The 24,438-nt window shown below is 41.5% G+C and overlaps 1 protein-coding gene across 7 annotated transcripts in view; it reads right to left on the bottom strand.

The window, feature by feature from the left end:
• The window catches only part of SIPA1L2 (signal induced proliferation associated 1 like 2), a 231,949-nt gene that overhangs the window by 87,921 nt on the left and 119,590 nt on the right, over positions 1-24,438 (bottom strand). For all 7 annotated transcript variants that reach the window (XM_030935894.1, XM_030935895.1, XM_030935889.1 and 4 more), the window contains 2 exons: positions 7,005-7,138; positions 4,340-4,528 (listed from right to left, as the gene is read on the bottom strand). In XM_030935894.1, the coding sequence (XP_030791754.1) occupies positions 4,340-4,528; positions 7,005-7,138 (323 nt within the window). The remainder of the gene's footprint in view (positions 1-4,339; positions 4,529-7,004; positions 7,139-24,438) is intronic.

Raw genomic sequence — 24,438 nt, forward strand, 5'->3', positions numbered from 1 at the left:
TCCAAAGAAAACACCTTGCTACACACATGGCATGGCACAAGTTTACCACTCACAGGTATTTGCCAGTCATGCCTACTTTTGACCAGTTTGCCAGGTGAAACTTAGGAGACAGAAATATCTCCAGTGAATCACAGTAAAGAACTGTAGCTTGTTTACAACAAAGGTGATTCCAGTAAAACAATAATGAAATCAATAATGAAATAGAATGAAATGTTCAGTAAAGATATCTCTCTCACCAGAGTCTCTTTCAGAAACCTGGAAAACAACTGAAATGTGGTATCAACTACTAAACTCCCGGGGTATATCAGAAAGCTAGCAACATACTTCTTCAGCTCCATCATAATATAAAGTAAAGGAGGGACTCCAGATTCCGTACACTAACATTCCTCATTCTCTCAGACCAAGGCTTCATTAAACCTCAAGCTAAGCCTAATACTTATGTCTACTGTAGTAACCTTTATTTAATGGATCTGATAAGAGCTGTGGCAGTCCCACAGTCCTGGGATAGAACTAGGCTCACATTTGGACACAAGCACTGCTGCAAACTAAAAATATTCACTGGTCAAAATTCCCTATGGCTTCAGTGCTGACAGCTGGACATACATACACACTGCCCAGACAGCAGAGGATCCAACCCACGTCCCATTTTCTTTCTGAGACAGGATAAGAACTGGCTGCTCTATTTCCAAGGCCAGAAGCTTTGTTATTATTGACAAGAAAATTTACATTCAAATGAAGGTGAGAAAAAAACCAAGCCTCAGAACTGTCTACAGCATATATTTGAGTGTGCAATAAATCCCTTCCCCTCCATTCTCCTGACTCAGCCTACTTGTTCTAAGTATGTAGTCTCATTTATTTAGACCTGCTTGACTTCGGTTGAAACAAATCTGATATTTGAGTAAACGTATACATCTGGGGTGAGAGGACAAGAGGGGAATCGGACAGTTGGCCTTGAGAACCAATTAATAACTCTGTTAAGGATTTCATAATATTCTAAGATCGTGAGCTGTCATAATTCATCTAAATAACACTTTGTTTACAGTCAACCTCTATAATTTTATGAGTTTACCTATTAAATACATTGGGATAGCCTTTTTAAAAAGGAAAAATGGGATTTTAGAACTAGAGAAGTGAAATTACGTAGATAAAGTAGCAAAACCATCAAGGTCTTGTTTAATATTTACTTTCCTGAAAATTCTCCATAGTGTTCGAGTCTTCCTCCTCAAAACATCTAACCAAACTGAAGGAACAGAAGGAATGATCTAAACACCCACAGAATCTCCTACTTCTGAAACCTGTCTTGTACAGAGCACATATACTCAGTGGCTACATGACAAACCAGGATGGTTTGCAAACTCCAAAAGAGCAGAAACTAACAATATATGTAATTAGGTTACACACACACACACACACACACAATATTTTTGAGACAGAGTCTCACTCTGTCGCCTAGGCTGGAATGCAGTCGCGAGATCCTGGCTCACTGCAACCTCTGCCTCCCGGTTCAAGCGATTCTCATGCTTCAGCCTCCCTAGTAGCTGAGATTACAGGTGCCCACCATCACACCCGGCTAATTTTTGTATACTTAGTAGAAATGGGTTTTCACCATGCTGGCCAGGCTGGTCTCGAACTCCTGACCTCAAATGATCCACCCACCTCGGCCTCCCAAAGTGCTGGGATTACAAGGATGAGCTACCACGCCCGGCCCATAATTAGGTTGTATTTTAAATATATTTTCAAGATTAACAAACCCTTAGAACAATAACAAAATTGGCTCATCCCTTCCTGGGAAGATTTACTATTAGGAAAATGAATAAAGAAACAGCACCGCTTGGAATAAACTCTCCACCACCCTAACAGGTTAGTGGCAATTTGTAAGGATTCTTTAGAAACTGGGATGTTAAAAAAAGCTGCTCAATCTCTTTCAGAGATGAATATGAACAATATGTTTTCCTCATGTATAATGGGAATCTGATACCATTAAGAGTTTTAGGGAGTTAAAATGCCATCTTGTGCTTAAGTTTGAACACCATTAAGAAAGTATACCAAAGTCAAACAAATATAAAATCTAAAGAAAAGCCCATGAACTGCTACTAGAGATATGAAATGCAGTGGTTTTATCAAAGCAGACTCCAATTTTCTAAATTCATTCATTGACATCAGACTGTAAATAGGTGTTCAGTAAAAATACTTAAAATGCCTGGTTTTTACAACTGCCTGGTTTCTAGACCTATCTGACTACACCGACAGAATTCCAAAGGAGCTTGCACTTGATTCAGAAGGCAATAGGGGGCCATCGAAAGTTTTCCATTAGGATGTGGCATGATCAGAGCTGTATTTTAGGAAGATTATTCTGGTAGAAGAAGAAAGGTAGCCACATTCACCAATGCCTAAAGCAGGCTCATGAGGATACAGACTGATGGTTACATCAGTCAACTTGCAGCTGCCATAATGTCTCTTTTCACTGCTTGGTAAAAGAAGCCCTAGATGGTGGCAGCGGCAGAGCCCTGAGGGCTTCTGGGGAACATGAACCATCTGTAAAACTTTCTAGAGTAGCCTCAGGGACCAAATGAATGCCTCACCCACTAGGTGCCCGACCTGTGGGACAGTGAAACATTTTAAAGGGAGAATCGACATATCCTACAAAGGGATCAAGAACCACCTAACACATGGGTGGCAAGTTCTTTACACCAACTGTCTTACAACATGCAAATGAATGCTATTCTTCTCATCAAGCCTGCCCGAACTCTGAGCACTTTCAACCCACCCCGATGTATCCTCTCTATCCTGCCATAACATGTTTTCATCAACTGTTTCATATATTGTTCATGTATGTTTCATGAACATTTCATATATTCCACATACTTTACCAGTCATAATAGTCATAATGGTAAATCTATTCTGTGTATTACACAATTTTAGAACTCACCCGCACAAGTTTAGAGCATGGTTTGTTTTTTTTTGTTTTTTGTTTTTAATGTCAGCTTTCATTCCTGAGACAGACAGATCTCAAGTTTATTCATTCTGGGTGTTACAATATCTGCTTCTTTTTGCTAATAATGCACTGTTAACCTGTTAGACCAATTAGGTTCATCACCTTTAGAATTCTAGCCATCTGAGATGTCAAATATTCAACTTTAACCACAGTATTATCTGGTCAACCAAGAAATACTTCATATTCCCTCTAAAACATGCAGAAGAATGCTACCTGGGAAATTCTGAAAATATACATTGTCACTGTCTCTTTAAAATCATGGATTTAAAAACAAATCCACTCATTTAAAATAAATTGCATGCACTTGAGCATGTAACGCTCAGTTTCCTCTGTGAGTTATTTTGCACCTGAAACTTAAAAGACCTTTTTTCCATATTCTGAACCACCATTTCAATCCTGTTCATCATTAATTCTCTCCTGGACAATGTCAATAATCACATAATTGGTCTCCACACAGCCATCAGTCTCTATCTTCATCAGCCTGTACAATTCTCTTCTACCAGAATAATCTTCCTAAAAGACAGCTCCGATCACATCACATCCTGATGGAAAACCTTCAATGGCTCCCCATTGCCTCCTGAATCAAGTGCAAGCTCCTTGGCCTAGCATTCCAGGTCTCATTCGTTCTAGTCTCAACTTACTTTCCCCACCCCAAACCACCTCAAAACCTCTCTTTTCTTTGTAAAGAAACTAGTCATAGTTCCTAAAACAGCAACTATTCATGTCTCCCTCTTAGAATTCTATCCAAGTCCAAAGGCCCAGTTAAAATGCCACCTCTTCAGGAGAGGTGCCCAGCCAGATGTTATTTCTTCTTTCCCCAAAGTACTCACTGCCTTTACACCTCTCCAAGATCTCTTACCATATTCTGCCTTGGAGAGGTCTTTCTGCTCTTAGTCTTACTGTTCCCATAGGCCACGGACTAGGTCTTAGTCAGCTTCAATCTTCCTAACGCTTGCTGTTCACACCCATCTGTCAGCATCATGCCTTCCACATAGTAGAGAAGAATAAATGTTGGTTCAGGGAAAGGGCCAACACGAGATTTTTAAACCCTGGGAAAAAACCACTATCGACTTCTATTAATCATGCAATCAGATGCACTCTTGCAAGCTGGGACACACCAAAACCTTGGTAAGAACAAAAAGTCACAACTCAGCAGGAGGTGTGTTACACTATAATGGCATCATGTTTCCAAACTAGTATAAAAACATATTTGGGAAAAACTAAAGAGAAAATGTTCTAAGGCATTTAAAATAAATGATCTTACAAGACAGATGGGAAAACTCTAAAACTTTTAGAAACAGACACAAATTCACACACAAACATACAATCTCACATTATACCCACCCCTTGTTCATCAAGCTTGAGCAGCTGCTCTGAAACCTTGGGTGAGTTGGAAGCCTGTCGCAGACATTGAATGCTCAGCTCTGGAATGACGTATTCCAAAACTTCTTTGAGAGGTAGTCCTCGTGCGGTACCATGCCTAGCAGTAGAGGGTATAGCATCTTCTAAAATTGCTCCTCTCAGTGTTGTAAGCTGCAGGGACAAAACATAAGACTTCGGTTAATATTGATTCTCAATGACCTACTCATAGCCTAACTGTTTGGCTGCCTTCAGACAGGAAAAAGAGAAGTAAGGCTCTGAGTATAGCGAACGGGGCTAAAGTGTAACATTTAAGGAAACAAAACCAAAACTCAAGGAGTCTTTAAACAGTAACAGTATACAAAGATCAGGAACAAGCCAGGCAGAGTGGAAATGAGCAGATATATGCCCAAGAATGAGGAGAAGCAAGGCAGAGCAATGCAATGAAAATCAGGACATTCCTACAACTCTGAACCCACATGAGAAGGTTGAAACAGAGAAGAAACCAGACATGATGATCCTGGACCTGACCATGATCCTGGACCTGAGTGATCCTGGACCTGATCACTCTTCTTCCATCCTCTCTTTCTGCTATCTCTCCATCTTCTTTTCTTCCACTCCCTTTCTTATCTTAAATTTTCCATAATGACCATTCCTGAGGCTGAACAGGGGAGCAGCAGCCAGTGGCATCCATGGGCAGGGTGATTCAGGGCTGAGAAAACTGCCACTAAATTTTGTCTCATGATTTTTTAGGTGTCCTCAAACTCACCACAGAAACTTGCAATCAGTATTTGGAGCGGGTGTCTAAGATCTAATATGATGAGAGAGAAAACTCCAGAACCATAAATCAAGAGACCTAGTTCTAATCCAACCTCTCTCTGACTCTGGTTAGAGTCCTCAGACTACTAACAACAGGAGCTGGGTTGACGGCAGTCATAAGGATACCTGACGTTTGCATAACGTTCCATAACACTGGCCGACAGAACTATCTGCAAATGAGGACAATGTTCTCTGTCTATGCTAATACAGGAACCCCTAGCCACATCAGCTATTGAACACCTGGAATCACTAATGTCACTAAGGAAAAGGATTTCTAATTTTGTTTAGTTGTTTTAAATTTAATATTTAAATTAAGTATTTAAATTTAATTTAAGTAGCCACCTGCGGCTAGTGACTACTGAATTGAACAGCATAGATCTATAACTTAAAATACATCACTTCAAGAAAGGGGCTTTATCTCACATACACCTAGAATAGAGCCTAGGTCACTGGGACACCTGTGGACTAGGTAAGATAAACAGGGGTACACATGTTCATGCAGCTGGAAACTAGAAAAGGGTTCTGTGTTTTCTCTGATCTAGAAGCAGTTAACCAAAATACATATTCTGGATATCTGCCAAATATATATCCCTCTAATTAAAATGAGCTAAAAGGATAAAACCTAAAGTGCTGGACAGATCTAATTCTTTTCTTTTTTAAGAGATAGGGTCTTGCTATATTGCCCAGGCTGGAGTGCAGGGCCTATTCACAGGTGTAGCCATACTGCACTACAGCCTCAACTCCTGAGCTCAAGCCATCCTCCCACCCCAGCTTCCTGAGTAGCTGGGACTACAGGCATGTGCCACCATGCCCAGCTTCAGACTTAATTCGCTATATAAATCAATATCTACCTATTTAGCTATACATGTTGTATAATTTATACAACAATCTCACTTTCCACTAAAAGCAAGACAAGCAAGAATCTAACCTGGGTCCTCAATGTAACAAAGCGTGGGTAGTAGTGACTTTCCTGCTGGGTTTTGGACTTGCATGGGGTCTGCCCCTTCGTTTTGGCCAATTTCTCCCATTTGGAATGGGAACATTTTCCCCTCCCTGTACCCTCACTCCATCTTGGAAATAACTAACTTGTTTTTGATTTTACAGGCTCATCAATGGAAGGGACTTGCTTTGTCTCAGATGAGCTTTTCTTCTGTGGACTTCTGAGTTAATGCTGGAGTGAGTTAAGACTAGGGGACTGCCGAGAAGGGATAATTGTATCTTGCCATGTCAGAAGGACATGAAATTTAGGTGGGGCCAGGGGCAAAATGATACGGATTAGATTTGTGTCCCTGCCCAAATCTCATGTCAAATTGGAGAAGGGGCCTCGTAGGGGGGATTGGATCACAGAGGTGAATTTCCCCCTTGCTGTTCTCAGGACAGTGAGTGAACTCCAACAAGATCTGATGGTTTAAAAGTGTGTGGCCCTTCCCCCTTTACTCTCTTTCTGTCCTGATCCAGCATGGCAAGATTGCTTCCTCTTCACCTTCTGTCTTGATTATTAAGTTTCTTGAGGCCTCCCAGTCAGGTTTCTTGTTAAGCCCGCGGAACTGTGAGTCAATTAAACCTTTTTTTCATAAATTATCCAGTCTCAGGTGGTTCTTTATAGTAGTGTGAGAATGAACTAATACAGCCACTTAATATCCATGGCATGTTTCCAAATTTTTCATTTGGAATAAAATACTGCAATGCCCTTTTTAATTATCTTAAATGTTGTAATCATTAACATTAAAAAAAATAATAAATTCAGTACCCTATCTAAAACAAACTCAAGCAGTAACATCAAAGGAGATTCAGACTTTAGCCCAATAACAATGGCAAGCAGCCCCATTACCTCACTTGTCCTGAAAGCCACCCTGTAGTTGAACTGGGATCCTTCTTTCTCCTTGGCATCTTCCACCTTCTCTCTCCGGATGCTGACGGCCACTGGACCAAGGTTTTCATCTATTCCAAAGTAGTTTTGGTGCTCTATAATGGAAGAGAGAGGATGGCATCAAAAGAATGAAAAAGGAACAAAGAGCAGGATGGATATCTCTTAGTTTGTGTATCAAATCTCTGAAGAAATACCACATAGCTCATACACAACGATTTCCTTGTATTTGTTTGACCAAATCTTCTGGTTTCCAGTTCGGATGCACGTCTACATCTCATTTTTGATTACTTCCTCCTCTCATTCTGCTTTTCACTAGTTCACGAACAGCAGAAGTTGTTATTTTGTGATTATGTAAATGGCATCATCAGAAAGAGGTATTGCTATTCTTAGAAACTGTCAAAAGAGGAACATGGCTACTTGTAGAATCAATATTGAAAACAGTTTCCCTCTGTCTGGGAAAGTCATCATTTTTGACTCAATGAGGGCACCAGAGGTGACCTGAGTAGCCACTCAAGCCAGCCAGATTAATCTTGGTGATCAGTGGTGTAGCAAATATTGTCTTTTCATTACAGTATCGCTAAAACAGCATAATGTTTATAAAGCTTACAATGTTCATAAAGTCTAGAGCACAATTTAGCAATAGAAAATACATAAAAGGTCAGTTTCTAAAGTCAAATTTTATCCACAAATCCTATAACTTGGTTTAAAACGTCATCAGCTAATCATCTCTTTCACATAAAATCATTGGTCTTTGAGGGAAATCATACCATCTTCATGGAAGGGGTGGCACCTGAGGCCATACTGTCCATCTAACACAAGGATCCCTCCAGGACATCTTTCCTAAGAGATGGTCATTCGTCTCTTCCTCATATGTGTAATCACTATGTGTGGGCATTGTTTCAGCCATGGGAAGTGGGGAGAACATTCCAGAAAACAGCCGCTACTTATGAAGCAAATACTCTATTCTGAACCCCTCGAATGACATGAAGCTTACTGCTCTGTGAGCACCTCCCTCTAGACTGCTGGTTTCTTGTCTGTGAGCTCTGTTAAAAGGAGCCAAAAATACCTCATTGCAACTTTCAAACTTCTTAAATGTTTCCTTTGAAATGACCCGAACTTAACACAACATTCAAATATGGTCCAACCCACACAAAATAGTGGGAGCAACTGCCCAAATGCTTATTAATGCAGTTTAAAAATTTATCTATTTTTAGCAGCCCCATTACACCAATAATTCATATGAGCAGGTGGTAAACGCAAACCTCCAGGTGTTATTCATTTATTTCTTAATAAACTGCTGCCAGGTCAGTTCTCCAAGGTGTATTCTCATCAAATCGATTTTTTTCACCCTGACTTAAGGTTTTGACTAAAAAGAAACATAATACAGTGAACATCTGCAAACCTGAAGAAAACCTACAGGCATTCCAAAGGCTTTTGGTTATGCCAATGCTTGCCACAATGATTTCTGAAGGAATAAGAATTATTGCTGAGAAACTAGAAAACAGAACCTGAATCACTCAGAACACACACAATCCAAAGCCACCAAAGAATACTGGCTAGACCTTGAAAAGGCAAATCATTTACCTATTTGCTGTTTGCAACCAAATGGGATTAGTACTGACATTATGTCCCTTTAGAGTCAGGGGCAGAAGCAGCAAGTAAACTATTTTAAAAGATAAAAGGTGAGTTATTGACATGGTATAGTCCTAGACTTGCACAAAAGGAAACTAGCCTATTTGTTTTAGTGGGTAATTAATCCCTTATGCTGCTTATATAATGCTGCTTCGGTCGGCAATGCAGCACATGTACCAGTGGCAGTCCCACGAGATTATCATGAGGCTGAAAAACTACTATCGTCTAGTGACATTATAGATGTCATTACATGGGAATCCAACATATTACTCAAAACCAAAAAAAGTTCAGAAAATAAAAGTAAATTCTTTTAAGTAGAAAAAAGCTTACAGAATGAGATATAATAAAGAAAGCATTTTTGTACAATTGTACAATGTATGCATTAAGCTAAGTGTTATTACAAAAGAGTAAAAAAGTTAAGAAAATAAAGTTATAAAGTAGAAAAGTTACCCATAAGCTAAGGTTAATTATTATTAAGTACTTTTTTAAATAATAAATGTAGTATTGCCTAATGTAGTGTTTATAGTCTGCAGTAGCATAATGTCCTACATTAACTCACTACTCAATCACTGACTCACGCAGAGCAGCTTTTAGTCAGTCCTGCAAGCTCCATTCATGGTAAGCGACCTATACAGGTGCACCACTTTTGATCCTTCATGCAGTATTTTTACTGTACCTTTTCTATGTTCAGATACAAAAATACTTATCATTGTGTTACAACTGCCTACAGTATTCAGTACAGTAACATGCTGTGCAGGTCTGTAGCCTGGGAGCAATATGCAATACCACAGAACCCACATGTACAGAAGGCTGGCCCATCTAGATTTCCAGAAGTCCACTCTACGGCGTTTGCAGAATAATGAAACTGCCTAAGTGTGCATTTCTCAGAACATAATTCTGTTCTTAAGAGATGCATGGCTGTATTGTGTACTGATAATGGCCAAGGTAATTATTATAAACATAAAAAACTCCAGCGACAATAAGCATACATAAACAAAGATGTGGGTTTAAGAAGAACTGATCCAGAAGCAGGCCAAAAACAAACAAACAAAAGATATTCAACGAAATCAGAGACTAAAAGTTAATTGTCTACTTCAGACTACTAAGTACACTGTCACTATATAAGCCGGCATTAGTGACTATTGGACCCATGGCAGTAGATCCAATGGAAAATGCATCTTTAAACTTAAAACTAAATCAGTTTAGAATATTCTTAGTTGCAGTTAGTTAACTATCCTGACAATAACTTTTGCTTTTCCCTCAATGGGCCAAATGCATTAAGAAAAATATTCAGAAAGCACACAAAAATACAACAGTCATAAGACAAAAGCTTCCTTCTTATAACACATTTCAAGAAGTTACTTGCAAAAATACTCGATTCTATATTTGGCATTTGATGAGCCCCATAACAAGATCCAAAAGAGTTTCAAATTATTGTAGGGAGTACAAGAGTAAATACACAAAACTACCTCTGACGGGAAGATTGAGAGCCCCAGATTAAGAAAATCAAATCACTAGTTCTAATACATGACAGCATAAAATGATACTCAGCAGGTGCCACAAGGACAGAAAACAGAGCCGTGGCTGCCAGGGGCTGGAAGGGAGAGCAAGGGGCCGACTACAGAGGAGGCATGGGAGGATGTTCTGGGATCACAAAGCTATTCTACACTGACTGCCGTAATGGTAATACCGTATTTACTTCTCAAACTCTCAGAAGTGCACATTAAAAAAAAGTAAATTTTACTGTACCTAAAATATACCTTCAATTTTAAAAACTGGAGGGAGGCAGAGTCAATGGGAGGAAGGGCCAGTGATCCTTGCAAATGGACGAGGCCTTCTGCACAGACAGACGCCATGACCATTTCACTCCCCCACAGCCTGTCAGTGCAAACAGTACCTGTTCCTCAAGTCATCATCCTTCTCTCTCACTCTTGTTTCCTTTGTTACTATTTAATCCTCAATCTGCGTCAAACTTTCTGCCACGTTATTGCTCCACTCAAGGTCTTGTTGCCAAATCCAACCATCTTCAGGCCTCCTAGTGCCGGAGCTGTCTGCTGTTGTGACACCAGTGGCCACTCCCTTCTTGTCCGGGGCCCTCTACTCCTCCACTACTATGGCATCTCCTTTCCAGGTGAGATTGCTTTCTGGTCTTTCATTCTGGGCGTCTGGCATGGCTCCTCCTCTGGCCTCTCCTTACAGCATGAGTGTTTCCCAAGACTCCAGCCTTCCAGCCTTAGACCTTTCTGATTCTGTCTCTGTCTTTATACTTATATGAATGTCTCTTTTCTGTCTTTCCATCTACTCGCCATCTTCTCCTTTACATTCCTCAGTGATACCATCCCAAGCTTCCTCCAGGTTCTTCTCTCGCAAATCCCCTGACTCACAAAGGTCTAGGGAAGCACACTCCACTGTTCACGGCACCAACCCTGTATTTCCACCTTCTCCCTCTGCCTGGAATGTCTTCCAGTTTTCTTCGCTTGACATTCTTCTTACTCATCATTCAAGACTCAATCCAAACATCATTTCCACCGGAAATACTCTCCTCACCTCCAAAAAGGCCAACTCCTTCCAATTTTACATCCTGAGGCCCTAGTGTTATAGTGCCTAATAGATGACAGGTGCCTAATAAACTGTTCTTGAAGCACGGAACTAAAAGTAGCCTCCTCTGGTATTGTCCAAAAGCAATGGTTGTATCTGACCTCAAGGAGGAATATCAAAATAAAAACAGGGAGGTAACTCATTTTGTGCCAGGAAGTGGTAAGACAGTGTGAAGCATCTTGGAGGCTGCAGCAGGCATTTCTCTCAGTGACCGGAGCAATACAATTTCTTGAAGTATTTATAAAACTGAGAACTTACATATCTATTGGAACTTACATGGCAATAGACCTATCATGTCCTACTGCTGTAACAAATTTCCAATAAACTTCTGGCTTAAAACAACTCCATTTACTGCACACAGCTCTGGAGATCAGAAGTCAGTTTCAACAAACAAAAGTCAAGGTTCTGGAGTGACTGCATTCCCCTGGGCAGCTCTAGAGGAAAATCCATTTCCTTGCCTTCTCCAGCTTCTAGACCTACATTCCTTACATTTCGTGGCTCATGGCCCTCCCTCCATCTTCAAGGCCAGCAGCCTAGCATCTTGTTTCAGTGGTCACACTGCCTTTCTCTTCTGTAATCAAATTTTCCTCTGTTTTCCTCCTTTAAGGACACCTGTGATTGCATTTAGGTTCCAGCCAGGTCCCGCCCGGATAATTCAGGATATTTCCCTATCTCAAGATCCCTAACTTAACCACAACTGCAAAGTCTCTTTTGCCATATGAGGGAATGTACATAAATTCCAGGGATTAGGACCTGGACACCTCTGGAGGCCACTGTTTAGCCTTCCAAATATACTTAATCCACTTTAATTCACTTATCCAAATGTTGAACAGGGGATGTCTCAAGTGTGTGCCAGAGACTGATAAATACTGGGGATACAAACACTGCCTGCTTCAAAATGTTTTGACTGCTGTGGGGGCAATAATAGAGGAAAGAGACAAAAATTAGACTCCTCAATTGCCCCATTTTCCCTGGAGACACAGTAACATTGAAATTAGGCCAGATAGTAACCCTACAATGGCCCCTAAGAGTTAAAATGAAAGGAAGAATCACACCTCTTTCCCTTTAAATGAAAAGCTAAAAATGATTAGGCTTAGTGAGGAAGGCATGTCAAAAGCTGAGGTAGGCTGAAAGCTAGGCCTCTTGCACCGAACAGTGAACCAAGTAGTGAATGCAAAGAAAGAATTCTTGAAAGAAAGTAAAAGTGCTACTTCAGAGAACCCATGATTAAGAGGCAAAACAGCCTTACTGCTGATATGAAGAAAGTCAGAGTGGTCTGGATAGAAGACAAAACCAGTTACAACATTCCCTCAAGCAAAAGCCTAATCCAGAGCAAGGCCTTATCATTCTTCAATACTACGAAGGCTGACAGAGGTGAGGAAGGTGCAGAAGAAAAACTGGAAGTTAGCAGAGGCTGGTTCATGAGGCTTAAGGTAAGAAGCTATCTCCACAACGTAAGGGCAAGGAGAAGCAGCAAGTGCTGATGGAGTGAAGCTATACCAAGTTGGCCAGCAAATTACTTAGGTAAGATAACAGATGACAGTGGCTATAATAAACAGCAGACTTTCAATACAGATGAAACAGCCTTCTAATAAAAGAAGTGTCCTCCAGAATTTTCATAGCTAGAGAGAGGATGTCAATGCCTAGTTTCAAAGCTTCAAAGGATAGGCTGACTCTCTTGCTAGTGGCTAACGCAGCTGGTGGCTTTAAGTTGAAGCCAATGCTTATTGATCATTCAGAAAGCCCTAGGGCCCTTAAGAAGTATGCCAAACTACTCTGCCTGTGCTCTATCAGCAGAACAACAAAGCCTGGATGACAGCACATCTGTTTACAGTATGGTTTACTGACTATTTTAAGCCCACTGTTGAGTACTAGTTCTGAGATAAAAAAAATTCCTTTCAAAATATTACTGCTTATTGACAATACATCTCATCACCCAAGAGCTCTGACGGAAATATATGAGGAGATTACTGTTGTTTTCATGCATGCTAACACCACATTCATTTTGTAGCCCATGAATCAGAGTATTTCTGACTTTTAAGTCTTATTATTTAAGAAGTACATTTTGTAAGGCTATAGCCGCCATAAATAGAGATTCCTCTGATGGATTTGGGCAGATAAAATTGGAAATCTGGAAGGGATTCATCATTCCAGATGCCATTAAGAACGTTTATGATTCATGAGAGGATGTTAAAATACAAACTTAACAGAAATTTAGAAGGTGGCTCCAACCCTCACGGATGACTCTGAGGGATTCAAGAGTTCACTGGAGGAAGTATTGCAGATGTGGTAGAAATAGCAAGAGAACTAGAATTAGAAATTGAGCCTGAAGATCTGATTGAATTGCTACAATCTCATGATCAAACTTACACAGATGAGGAGTTGCTTTTTATGGATAAGCAGAGAAAGTAGTTTCTTTTGATGGAATCCACTCCCGGTGAAAATGCTGTGAACATTGTTGAAACAACAACAAAGAATTTAGAATTTTGCATAAACTTGGTAGATTCAACAGTGGCAGGGTTTGAGATGACTGACTCCAATCTTGAAAGGTGTTCTACTGTTGGTCAAATGCTATCAAATAGCATCGCATGCTATGGAAAAATCTTTCCTGAAAGAATCAATCAATGTGGCAAACCTCACTGTTGTTTTAAGAAATTGTCACAGCCACCAATCTACCATCCTGATCAGCCAACAGCCATCAACGTGGAGGCAAGATCCTCTATCAGAAGAAAAGCTGACTTTCTGAAGGTTCAGGTGATCGTTAGCACTCTTTAGCAATGAACCTTTTTTTTTTATTTTTTGAGACAGAGTCTTGCTCTGTCACCTAGGCTGGAGTGCAGTGACGCAATCTCAGCTCACTGCAAGCTCTGCCTCCCAGGTTCACGCCATTCTTCTGCCTCAGTCTCCTGAGTAGCTGGGACTACAGGTGCCCACCACCACGCTCAGCTAATGCAATGAAGTATTTTTAAATTAAGATACGTACACTGTTCTTTTAGACATAGCACTATCTGCACAGTAGACTACAGTATAAACAACTTTTATATGCACTGTGAAACCAAAAACATTGTGTGACTCACTTTATTACAATATTCATCATATTGATGTGGCCTGGCACTGACCCCACCATATCTCTGAGCTGTGCCTTGTTAGGTTGGTCAGGCAGGACCCAGCCATCAGACAGGGGCATCTTCTTCTTGGGCCAGCGAGTGTCCCAGGGAAGGCACCTCCAGTCTCCTGTCTAGAAATATTGAGCTCAAATAATGGGGTGGGGCTGGGCACCTCACTGTGTTGACTTTCACTAAGTCCCCATTTTTAGTTAAGTGCCTTAGTCCTGCCCTTTGCTGGGCCTGCTGTTACATTTCTCCAGAATAAATCTTATTTCCCACCTGGGAGAGGGGCACATAGTAAACTGGCTCTGGGGGAGGAGAGAGAATCCGGCCTTTTATGAAGCATGTAACCAGCCCCGTTTTCACTCCCCTAAGCCCTTCTCCAAGTGTGTCTGGCTCTGTGGCATGCCCTGACTCACTTCTTGATGACCTCTACCCTCTTCCCATGCTAGGGAACGCAGGAGGCTGGTTCTCTCAATCTACTAGGAGTAGTCCTGCTCTTCCACCTGCTTTCATATACCCTGCCTTCCTTCAGTTGCTTCTCCCTGGTGCTTTTTTACTTTTTGGCATTATGCCCATTTTTAAAATTCCTTCACTGTCATTTTTAGTGGTATTCTGGAAGGGGAAGAGATAACATGTTTTCAATTTGCCTTATTTAACCAGCAGTCTCAAACCCATTTACTGTGCAATCTTATAATTATAAAAAGCTTCTTACTGGTTGCCTAATCTGGGCTTTGATGCTTATCACGTGCTTAACCTTGGGTTAGTTACAGAACCTTTCTAAAACCTCAGAATCCTCCCGGCTCCTAATATATCTAATCCACGTAACACCATCATTGACCTGGGAGGGGTATTATAGTTGACAGCAAGAATGTTACTGGCAAAAAAAAAAAAAAAAAAAAAGAAATCAAAACAAAATGGAATGCACATAAAGTAAATTGCATCATCGAGTAATTTGATCTTGAGCCCAAAAATCTGGCACAGTTCATAAGTCAGCCTGAAGGTGATTCCCACTTTTAATCTCAAAATGCTGACCCAGAATCACTTGGAGAGGTCACACTGGACTCACAGAAGTCTTTTTAAAGAGGTGGTGTATATACTTCACGGAGTAATTTCTATCATAAATTATACTTTTAAAAGTTCGGGAATCCAAAATTTGTATATTCCCCTTTTTATCAAAGATCGCAGGTGAATTAACTAAAAACAAAACAAAACCAAACCCTTCATGCCTACCTTGCCAGTCCATGTCGCAGACCCATTTTCCTCTCTCTGTCTCACACAGACACCACTTTCTGATTGCAAACACAGAGATGAAGTTCTTGCTGTTTACAAGCGCCACACCTGCAGACTTACAGCTTTTATGTCTCCTAACCATCTCCTAAGGGCTCGCCATGCTTTCGGTTTCACCAAGGAATACAGTAGGTTACCTTGATGTGTTTCCAAAGAAATCAAAGTCTTCTATTCAATAATGTAAGATGCTGCCTAGCTTTTATAAAGGGCATCTCCACGTACCAGTAGGACATACAGAGACTGTGCCCCCTACCATAACCACCAGGAGGCAAAAAGTTGCCCTTTTCAAGCGATATCCCACATCCCCTTCGGGAAAGACCTCCTTGTTTATCTGCATGGCAAGAAGCCCTTCCCATCTTGGGCAGAGGACCGTGTGCAAGGCTTCCCAGGGTTGTATGCATTCAGACCCTCACCCACCCAGAGCCTGTCCTTATTCCAGGCAGATGATTTCCATAAAATTGCTTCAAGGGTGAATCAAATGAAATCCTTCCTTGGCAGAACAGAAGCTATGAAAAGACTGTTGAGAAGCTGAATGAAAACCTACCTATCATGCAAATACAACAGGGCAAGATAAAAAAATCAGCTAACAAGATTGCAGAGCAGGAAATGAAAATGAGATTCAGCGCATTTCTGTGGTGCATTGTAGCTATTCAGTAAGAGATAAAAATTTTAGCTCAGGGAGAAAAAAAATGGGGGCAGGGGCGGTACCTTGGACCCTAGCCCAAAAGCTGTTTCTAGATATGGTGATATCTTAGAAGAGAGGTTTAAGTGGTAACTCACCAATGAATTGACCGGTTAAGGATCACATCTCTGCAGGGCCTCCTGAGGCCAGGTATGTAAAAGACATTCACTCCCAGCTCTGCCTTACAGGATTTTAGCCAAGCTGTTAGCATTCAGTGACCACAGCACCATTTATAAGAACACCAAGGCCACAAACAACTGTGCACCTGTACCCTCCAGTCCTTTACTTTGTTAATATGCACAGCAGAAGCTAGCTAGCTATTTTGCCATTAAATGCATTTTAACGGTTCTTTGTTCTCTCAGCCACTAGTTGATGATTTAATTGCCTGCTCTCTGCTGATCTGGGTTACACAGGCCGTTAAATGTTCTTTCCATTCCTATCTATGATGTATCTTCTTTCACCTTTCTCTCCAAACAATTATGTGTATTTTAAATCACTTCCCTTTTTTCCAACACTCTAGGAGTTATTTTTTAAAAAGTGAAAAGGGGACAATAAGTAAGTAAATGAGGGCAGGGCATGGTGGCTTGGACCTGTAATCCCAGCACTTCGGGAGACAGAGGAGGAGAATTGCTTGAGGCCAGGAGTTTGAGATCAGTCTGGGCATCACTGCAAGGTCTGGTCTCTACAATAAACCTAAAAACACCTAATAAATAAGCTGAGTGTGGTGGTGCATGTCTGTAATCCCCGTTACTCAGGAGGCTGAAGCAGGAGAATCGCTTGAACCCGGGAGGTGGAGGGTGCAGTGGGCCAAGATCGTGCCACTGCACTCCAGCCTATGAGATGGAGCAAGACTCCATCTCAAAAAAAAAAAAAAAGTAATTCAACAGGCCGAGAGCAGTGGCTCACACCTGCAATCCCAGCACTTTGGGAGGCCGAGGCAGGCAGATCACTTGAGGCTAGGAGCTCAAGACCAGCCTGGCCAACATGGCAAACCCCATCTCTACCAAAAATACACGAACTAGCCAGGAATGGTGGTGCATGCTTGTAGCTACTTGGGAGGCGGAGGCACGAGAAGTGCATGGGAGGCTCCCAGCTACTTGGGAGGCTGAGGCACGAGAAGTGCATGAACCTGGGAGGCGGAGTTTGCAGTGAGCCGAGATCACGCCACTGCACTCCAGCCTGGGCAACAGAGACAGATTCCATCTTAGAAAGAAAAAAAAAAGTAACTCAACAACCTCAAGAAGTATCAAACATTTTCATTAGTGTTTCATGGATTAAATTATTGAATTTACCATGAAGGAAAAACATAGATTTTTGTCATGTAAATTTTTGCTCTTTTGACCCAAATTTAACCAAGGTATTTGCTAAGCTTGAAAAATCCAAGGCATTACAGGGAAGACAATAACATTAAATATCTTTCACAAAAACAAACTCAGTTCATCCTAACTCCTTATGAGGAGGCACAACTATTCTTACAGACAATACTGAGGCGAAAGGTTAAGTGACTAATCTGGTGGGACAGTGAGGATGCAAACCCAGGCAGTCCAGCTCTAGTGTTCTCTCATGGAAAGCAGCTCAAGGCTAAAAAAAATTCAGGCAAAGGTTTAAATTGCAAAAATTATTTAATACAGGAAAATGAAAACTTAAAGACGAGACAACAAATGTATCCTTAACATAAAAACAGTATCTTGAAAAACATGATTTCAAGGAAAGCTAGAGTAAAAATGAAAAGACTGAAGAAGGCAGGCAGATTATTTAAGGCTTCTTTTCATAATCTGTAATTGTCACTATTTGCTCAAAAGGAAGAAGAAAACACTAGGAAAGTATGAAAGACCTCACCACTTCAAAGGAGAGAGGTGGAGCCCACTGATAACAGGATGGCTGTCCAGCTTTTATTTTAATTAAGTGGGACAAATAGTGAAATAAATTTTGGATCTAAACAAATATAACATGTTTAAACTAAGTTTCTACCTTCTTTAAGAACTAATGCTCCAAAGACCTTTACTTTCAACTTACTATACCAGCAGCAAAATGCCAACAAGTGTTCTCAGTTAAACGCCACGTGAGTCCAACTGTAAAGAAATATAAAGAGTCTTATTCCTCTTCTCAGGGAAATAACAGGGCATTCGTTCTTCTTCCCCAGTAACTGACTGAAGACTTTTTGGGGCCGGAGGGTCGGTAGGTTTGAAATAGCATACAGTCCTTTGCAGGTTCCTTCAACACTGCAGTGTACGGGAACTGTGACTGTCCAGATACAGCACCTCTGCAAGAGAAGCAGCCCTGGTGTGTTCCTCTGACGGCCACATGGAGCCCGTGCAATCACAGCCCTTGGTGCTGAATCTTATTGGGCAATTCCTCCCTGTTAAGGGCCCCCGTGGGACTCGATGGGACCTCTGGGGAGGCAATACTGGCCAGGGAGAGAGGTGAAGAACGGCCGGGCACAGTGGCTCATGCCTGTAATCCCAGCACTATGGGAGGCCGAGGCATGCGGATCATGAGATCAGAAGATTGAGACCATCCTGGCTAACATGGTGAAACTCTGTCTCTACTAAAAAAAAAAAAAAAAAAAAAAAAAAAAAAAAATTAGCCGGGCGTGGTGGCAGGCACCTGTGGTCCCAGCTACTCGGGAGGCTGAGGCAGGAGAATGGTGTGAACCCAGGAGGTGGAGCTTGCAGTGAGCCAGGATTGTGCCACTGCACTCTAGCCTGGGTGACAGAGTGAGATTCTGTCTCAAAAAAAAGGGGGGAGGTGAAGAACTCAGTCGATTACGTCTTCAGAGGGAGGAATGTGTATCTTAGAGTAGTTCTATTGTTAGATGGCACTCTGTTCACCCGCATGAATTTAATAGTGTCCAACTCCCTATTAATTTTCATCAATGACTGTATAAAATCAGAAAGAAAAAAAAAAAAGCCACCAGGCATGAAATTCAAAGCAAATGCAGCCACGCATCACTCAGCAGTGAAGTTCATTTGAGATGTAAAGGTATAGGCCCGCCTACAACTGTCACATTAGTGACACTTCAGTGAGTGTGTTTGGAATGCGGTGGTGGACATCACCAGACACCTTTCCCCAGCCCTCTCTGCCATATGGTTCTACTTGTTTCTCTCTTCATCTTTGAACCACTAGAAGAAAGTATTGCCCTTTAAAGCCTGTACCAGTGATGTGAACAATAGTTTCTTTTTAGAGAGAAAAGTCTTACACATTTATTTAAGTAACCCTGGGAAGCAGGGGGGCACGTTATTGACAAGCACTGCTCTAAGCCCTTTGCAGGGGGGATTTGTATTATTATCATCCCGTTTCACAGATGATTGACTAGGGCACAAAGTAGTTCAAGGATTTGCCCCAAACTGAGTTGGGATGTGAACCTCGGTGTGCACTCTGCCTTAAGTGATGTTATCTGCCCACCATTCACAGACCTCTATTACCAAGAGTTGACCTCCAACTATAATTAAAATGGATGGACACTTTTACCTAATGACAGACAATTCCCCAGCCAACAAACGGTTAAACTGGTATCAAGAGAGGTAAGAGGGTTATTACACAAATTCTAGAAGAATCTATTCGTTCATTTGGCAGAATTTACATACAACATATTATTCTTCAGTTAAAATACTAATGATAAAAATTAGCACTGGAGAAAAAGGTGGGTTTACATAGAGCTAGGTAAGAGAGCAGTTACCAGAAACAGTGAAGTTGGCTGCTTACAAGAATTCTATGGTCATTCAATAAAGCAACATAAACCTTTAAGTTTGTTATTTAGAGGAACTACTTATAAATTCTTCTTGTCTTAAAGAAATAGATCATAATTTTAAATATACGAGCATTTATGACTTACATTTATAAAATTTTTAACTTTTTATTTTAAAATTCTTTTAGACTTCTAGAAAAGTTGTGAATAGCAAAGTTCCTTCCCTTATACCTGTCTCCCAGTTTCCCAGTTGTTAACATCTTACATTATTTTGTACATTTGTTATGATGAATACATCAATACTGTTATGTTATTAACTAATGTCCATACTTTATTCAGATTTCCTCAGTTTTTAATGGAATGTCTTTTTTCTGTATAGGATTCCATCCAGGGTACCACATTCCATTTAGCTGTCATGTCCCCTAAGGCTCTTATGGTCTGTGATTTTTTTCTTTTTTTCCTCAGACTTTCCCTGCTTTTGATGACCTGGACAGTTTTAGGTACTGGTCAGGGATTTTGTAGAATGTCCTTCATTTGGAATTTTTCTAATGTTTTCCCCTAATTGTACTGGGGTTATAGGTTTGGAGAGGAAGACTGCAGAGGAGTCATTCATACCTGGGGTACAAACTATCCACAGGACTTGTCACTGCTGATGGTGACCTTGGTGACCTAGGGAGGTAGTATTTGCCAGGTTACTCCATTGTAAAGTTATTTGTCCCTGTCTTTCCATACTATACCTTTTGGAAGTGAGTCGCTAAATGCAGCCCACATCCAAGTGGGATGGTGGTGGGACACTGACTTAAACTCTTATAATGATAAATTACTTTTTCAAGTAAAGATTTCTTTACAAAAATGGACATTCAAAAATGTCTTTGGTAAGTTGTTTTGTAGCATCTACAAGAGGGCAGGAAATAATGAATCTTCCCCTGTTACTGTGCTTCTATCAAGCTGATAAGTTTTTCTCTCAAGTAAAGTAAACACAGTCATTAACTTATCTGCCCAGATCATGGCTGGCAAATACCTGGTATCTCCTCATGCATTCAGTGCAGATAACGATAATTGATAATGGCTCTTAAAATGCAGATGCAGTTCTATACATAATGACATGGAAGGATGATCATCAAAAGCAAGTTCCACAGTAATAGCAGGAGTAAGCTCCATTTACATAATTTATTTGCATCAGAAAAGCCTTCAAGGATAATGACGAAATGTTAATGGTGACTATAGCTGATGAATTTGAGGAGACTTTATTTCTTGCTTCTCTACATTTTCTTATTTTCCTATAACCATCATATGACATTTATATACCATTTAAAAATTCTAAATGAAAAAATATATAGATTTGTCAATCTTACTCCGCATTTTCCCCTACTACATTGAGAGGAACACATGCTCCTGTGCCAGCAGAATGCCTCTAGTAAAACAATGTTCCCAAAGGCTCAGATGATGACTTAACCACTTTTCACTTCACTCCTGAGTCACCATGGAGGCCCAGCTTCATCCTCCCATCTAGTTTTAACCTCTTTTTACCCAAATATTACTCACTTTGCCTCCCAGAACTATTCTGGTCTGTGTGGCATAAAGTAGGGCACAGAACAGTTTTAGAACTCCCGAGTAGCCCAGTAGGTGCACAACTTCTTTTTTTTTTTTTTTTTTTTTTTTTTTTTTTGAGACGGAGTCTCGCTCTGCCGCCCAGGCTGGAGTGCAGTGGCCGGATCTCAGCTCACTGCAAGCTCCGCCTCCCGGGTTCACGCCATTCTCCTGCCTCAGCCTCCCAAGTAGCTGGGACTACAGGCGCCCGCCACGTCGCCCGGCTAGTTTTTTGTATTTTTAGTAGAGACGGGGTTTCACCATGTTAGCCAGGATGGTCTCCATCTGCTGACCTCGTGATCCGCCCGTCTCGGCCTCCCAAAGTGCTGGGATTACAGGCTTGAGCCACAACTTCTTAACAAGTTAAGGATTTCGACACCAAGCAGGAACCCTTATGTGTCAAAGACAGTGTCCGGGCTCTGCCACACAGTTCCAGCGCTAGCCCCACCGTTGGTGGCAGTGTGCAGTACCAAGCAGGTCCAGAAGGAGGCAAAGCCTGATGCTCTGCTACAATGGAAACCAGACTCACTGATGCTCCTATGACTGACCGTGGTCAAGCACAACTAGAATCTCTATCTAAGAGGGGGCTTGGTCACGGCCTGTTTCACAAATGGAAAGCTCAAAGCAGCAGCAAATGGCACATTCACGATGAGTCCCATCAGAGAAACAGCAGTGTGACAAATGGCACCAATGTGTCTTCATGGTCATCGCCAGTGAAAGGAAGGGAATTACTGAGCATTCACTCTACTTGCTACTATCCTCACTGCTTTTAAAAAAGCTGTTTCGGCTGGGTGCGGTGGCTCACGCCTGTAATCCCAGCACTCTGGGAGGCTGAGGTGGGTGGATCACCTGAGGACAGGAGTTCAAGACCAGCCTGGCCAACATGGCGAAACCCTGTCTCTACTAAAAATACAAAAATTAGCAGGGTGTGGTGGTGCATGTCTGTAATCCCAGCTACTTGGGAGGCTGAGGCAGGAGAACTGCTTGCAACCGGGAGGCAGAGGTTGCAGTGAGCTGAGATGGTGCCACTGCACTCCAGCCTGGGCAACAGAGTGAGACTCTGTCTTCAAAAAAAAAAAAAAAAAAAAAAAAATCACAGCTATTTCACCGAAAGCTACAGATGGATTTGCCTGGGCAAGCGATGTTGTCACACAGTTTCCTGTGTCCTGCCACTCCCCTGCAGAAATCCTTTTACAAAGTTATTCAACAGCCTTTCAGTGATGACGTGTCATAGAAATACACCTCAGCATCAAGGGCAGACATTTCACATTAACTGCCCAATAAAGAAGAAATCACATCATCAAAGTTCTACACTTTAAACATTTGCCAGTGATCGGGAGCCAGTTAATTCTCTTGCAAATGAAGTTTTACACAGAACCCTGAAGCACAGAACAAAATAAAAGCACTCTGGAAAGTACCAAAAGACAGATCCCTGAAAGCCAGTTTCCAAAGAGAAAATTCTTGAGAGAAGGGAAAAGCAAAAAAGGAAAAGAAAAAAGCTATCTCAAAAACATTGTATCTCTGCCAGTATGTCCAGGCCCTCTGTTTTTAAATACAATGAAACTCAAGCAACCTGTGATGTTTGCAGACAGAAGGGTCTTGCACAGCTGTGTCCAGTGGCTGAAGCGGGGGTGGGAATCTACTCCCACACCATAGGAGGCCTCCACCTCACCGTACTTTTCACTTAAGAATCTGGGCTGCTGTCTCTGCCTGGAGTCCTTAATGGCTCAACAAGAGACCAGCCAGAGCAGGAGCAGATGCCATTGTAGCCAATTTCACTTTGAAGTCACACTGGACCACAGGGGAAGAGCTAAATATAGCAGGAGGCAGGACACAGTTCACAGCTGCACTGGAGAGAGAACAGAGCAGCCGGGGCTCGGCCTTCTTCTCGCTCCTGGTGGCCACTCCCTCCCCAGCCCCTGAGCCCATCTGCTGGCACAACAGCACCTTCCACAGCACAGAATCACAGAACACCGAAGACAAAGCAACCTCAGGGATTGCCTCCCCACTCCCTCATCTTATGGGCTTTGTAAAACACAGTGATGTACCACATAGGGACATTTCGGTCAACAATGGACCACATACATGATGGTGGTTCCACAAAATCACGATGGAGCATATATAGAAATCTGATGCATGGCACTTGATACTGGCAGTGCAGATGAATAAGGGGAAATGTCTGATATTCAGTAATGGTGATGGGACATTTGGTTTTCCATATGAAAATATATATATAGGAGTAAAAATATATATCATCTAGGTTTAACTACACTCTATGATGTTCACGCAATGACGAAATTGCCTAGTAACACATTTCTCAGACCATCTCCCCGTTGTTAACTGATGTGTGACTGTAGTCTAGAATTCCGCTTTCTGACTGGTTTATAAATCTACAGCAAAGCTGAGAACCAGAGAGTGTGCCCAACAGCACCAAAATGCCAAACAATAAGCGTACATCCACTCACAATTCACTGACAAGGTGTCTACACTCAGATTCTTTTGTGGAGCTTATTTATTTCACATTCAAACCTAAGGAGTTTGATGATGTCATCTGTGATGCTCTTGAAAACATTAAGTAGCTCATCAGAAAAGGTGGAGGAAATAAATCACTTGCAGAGAAGTCTTTAAAACTACCAAGAAGTGACAGTTGAGAATTCAAGAGAAAAACTACAAGTGGCAGTCAAGAAAACTAACAGAATCTAGCAACCTGAAATCATCTTGGGGAACAGACTCTGGGGACATTAATGAATCAAATGGTGGTGACCCAGGTGCAGAAAACAACAGTTTTTCATCCCACTTACACTTAGG

Source organism: Rhinopithecus roxellana, chromosome 8 (genome assembly GCF_007565055.1).
Source record: "Rhinopithecus roxellana isolate Shanxi Qingling chromosome 8, ASM756505v1, whole genome shotgun sequence".
NCBI classification, from domain to species: Eukaryota; Metazoa; Chordata; class Mammalia; order Primates; family Cercopithecidae; genus Rhinopithecus; species Rhinopithecus roxellana.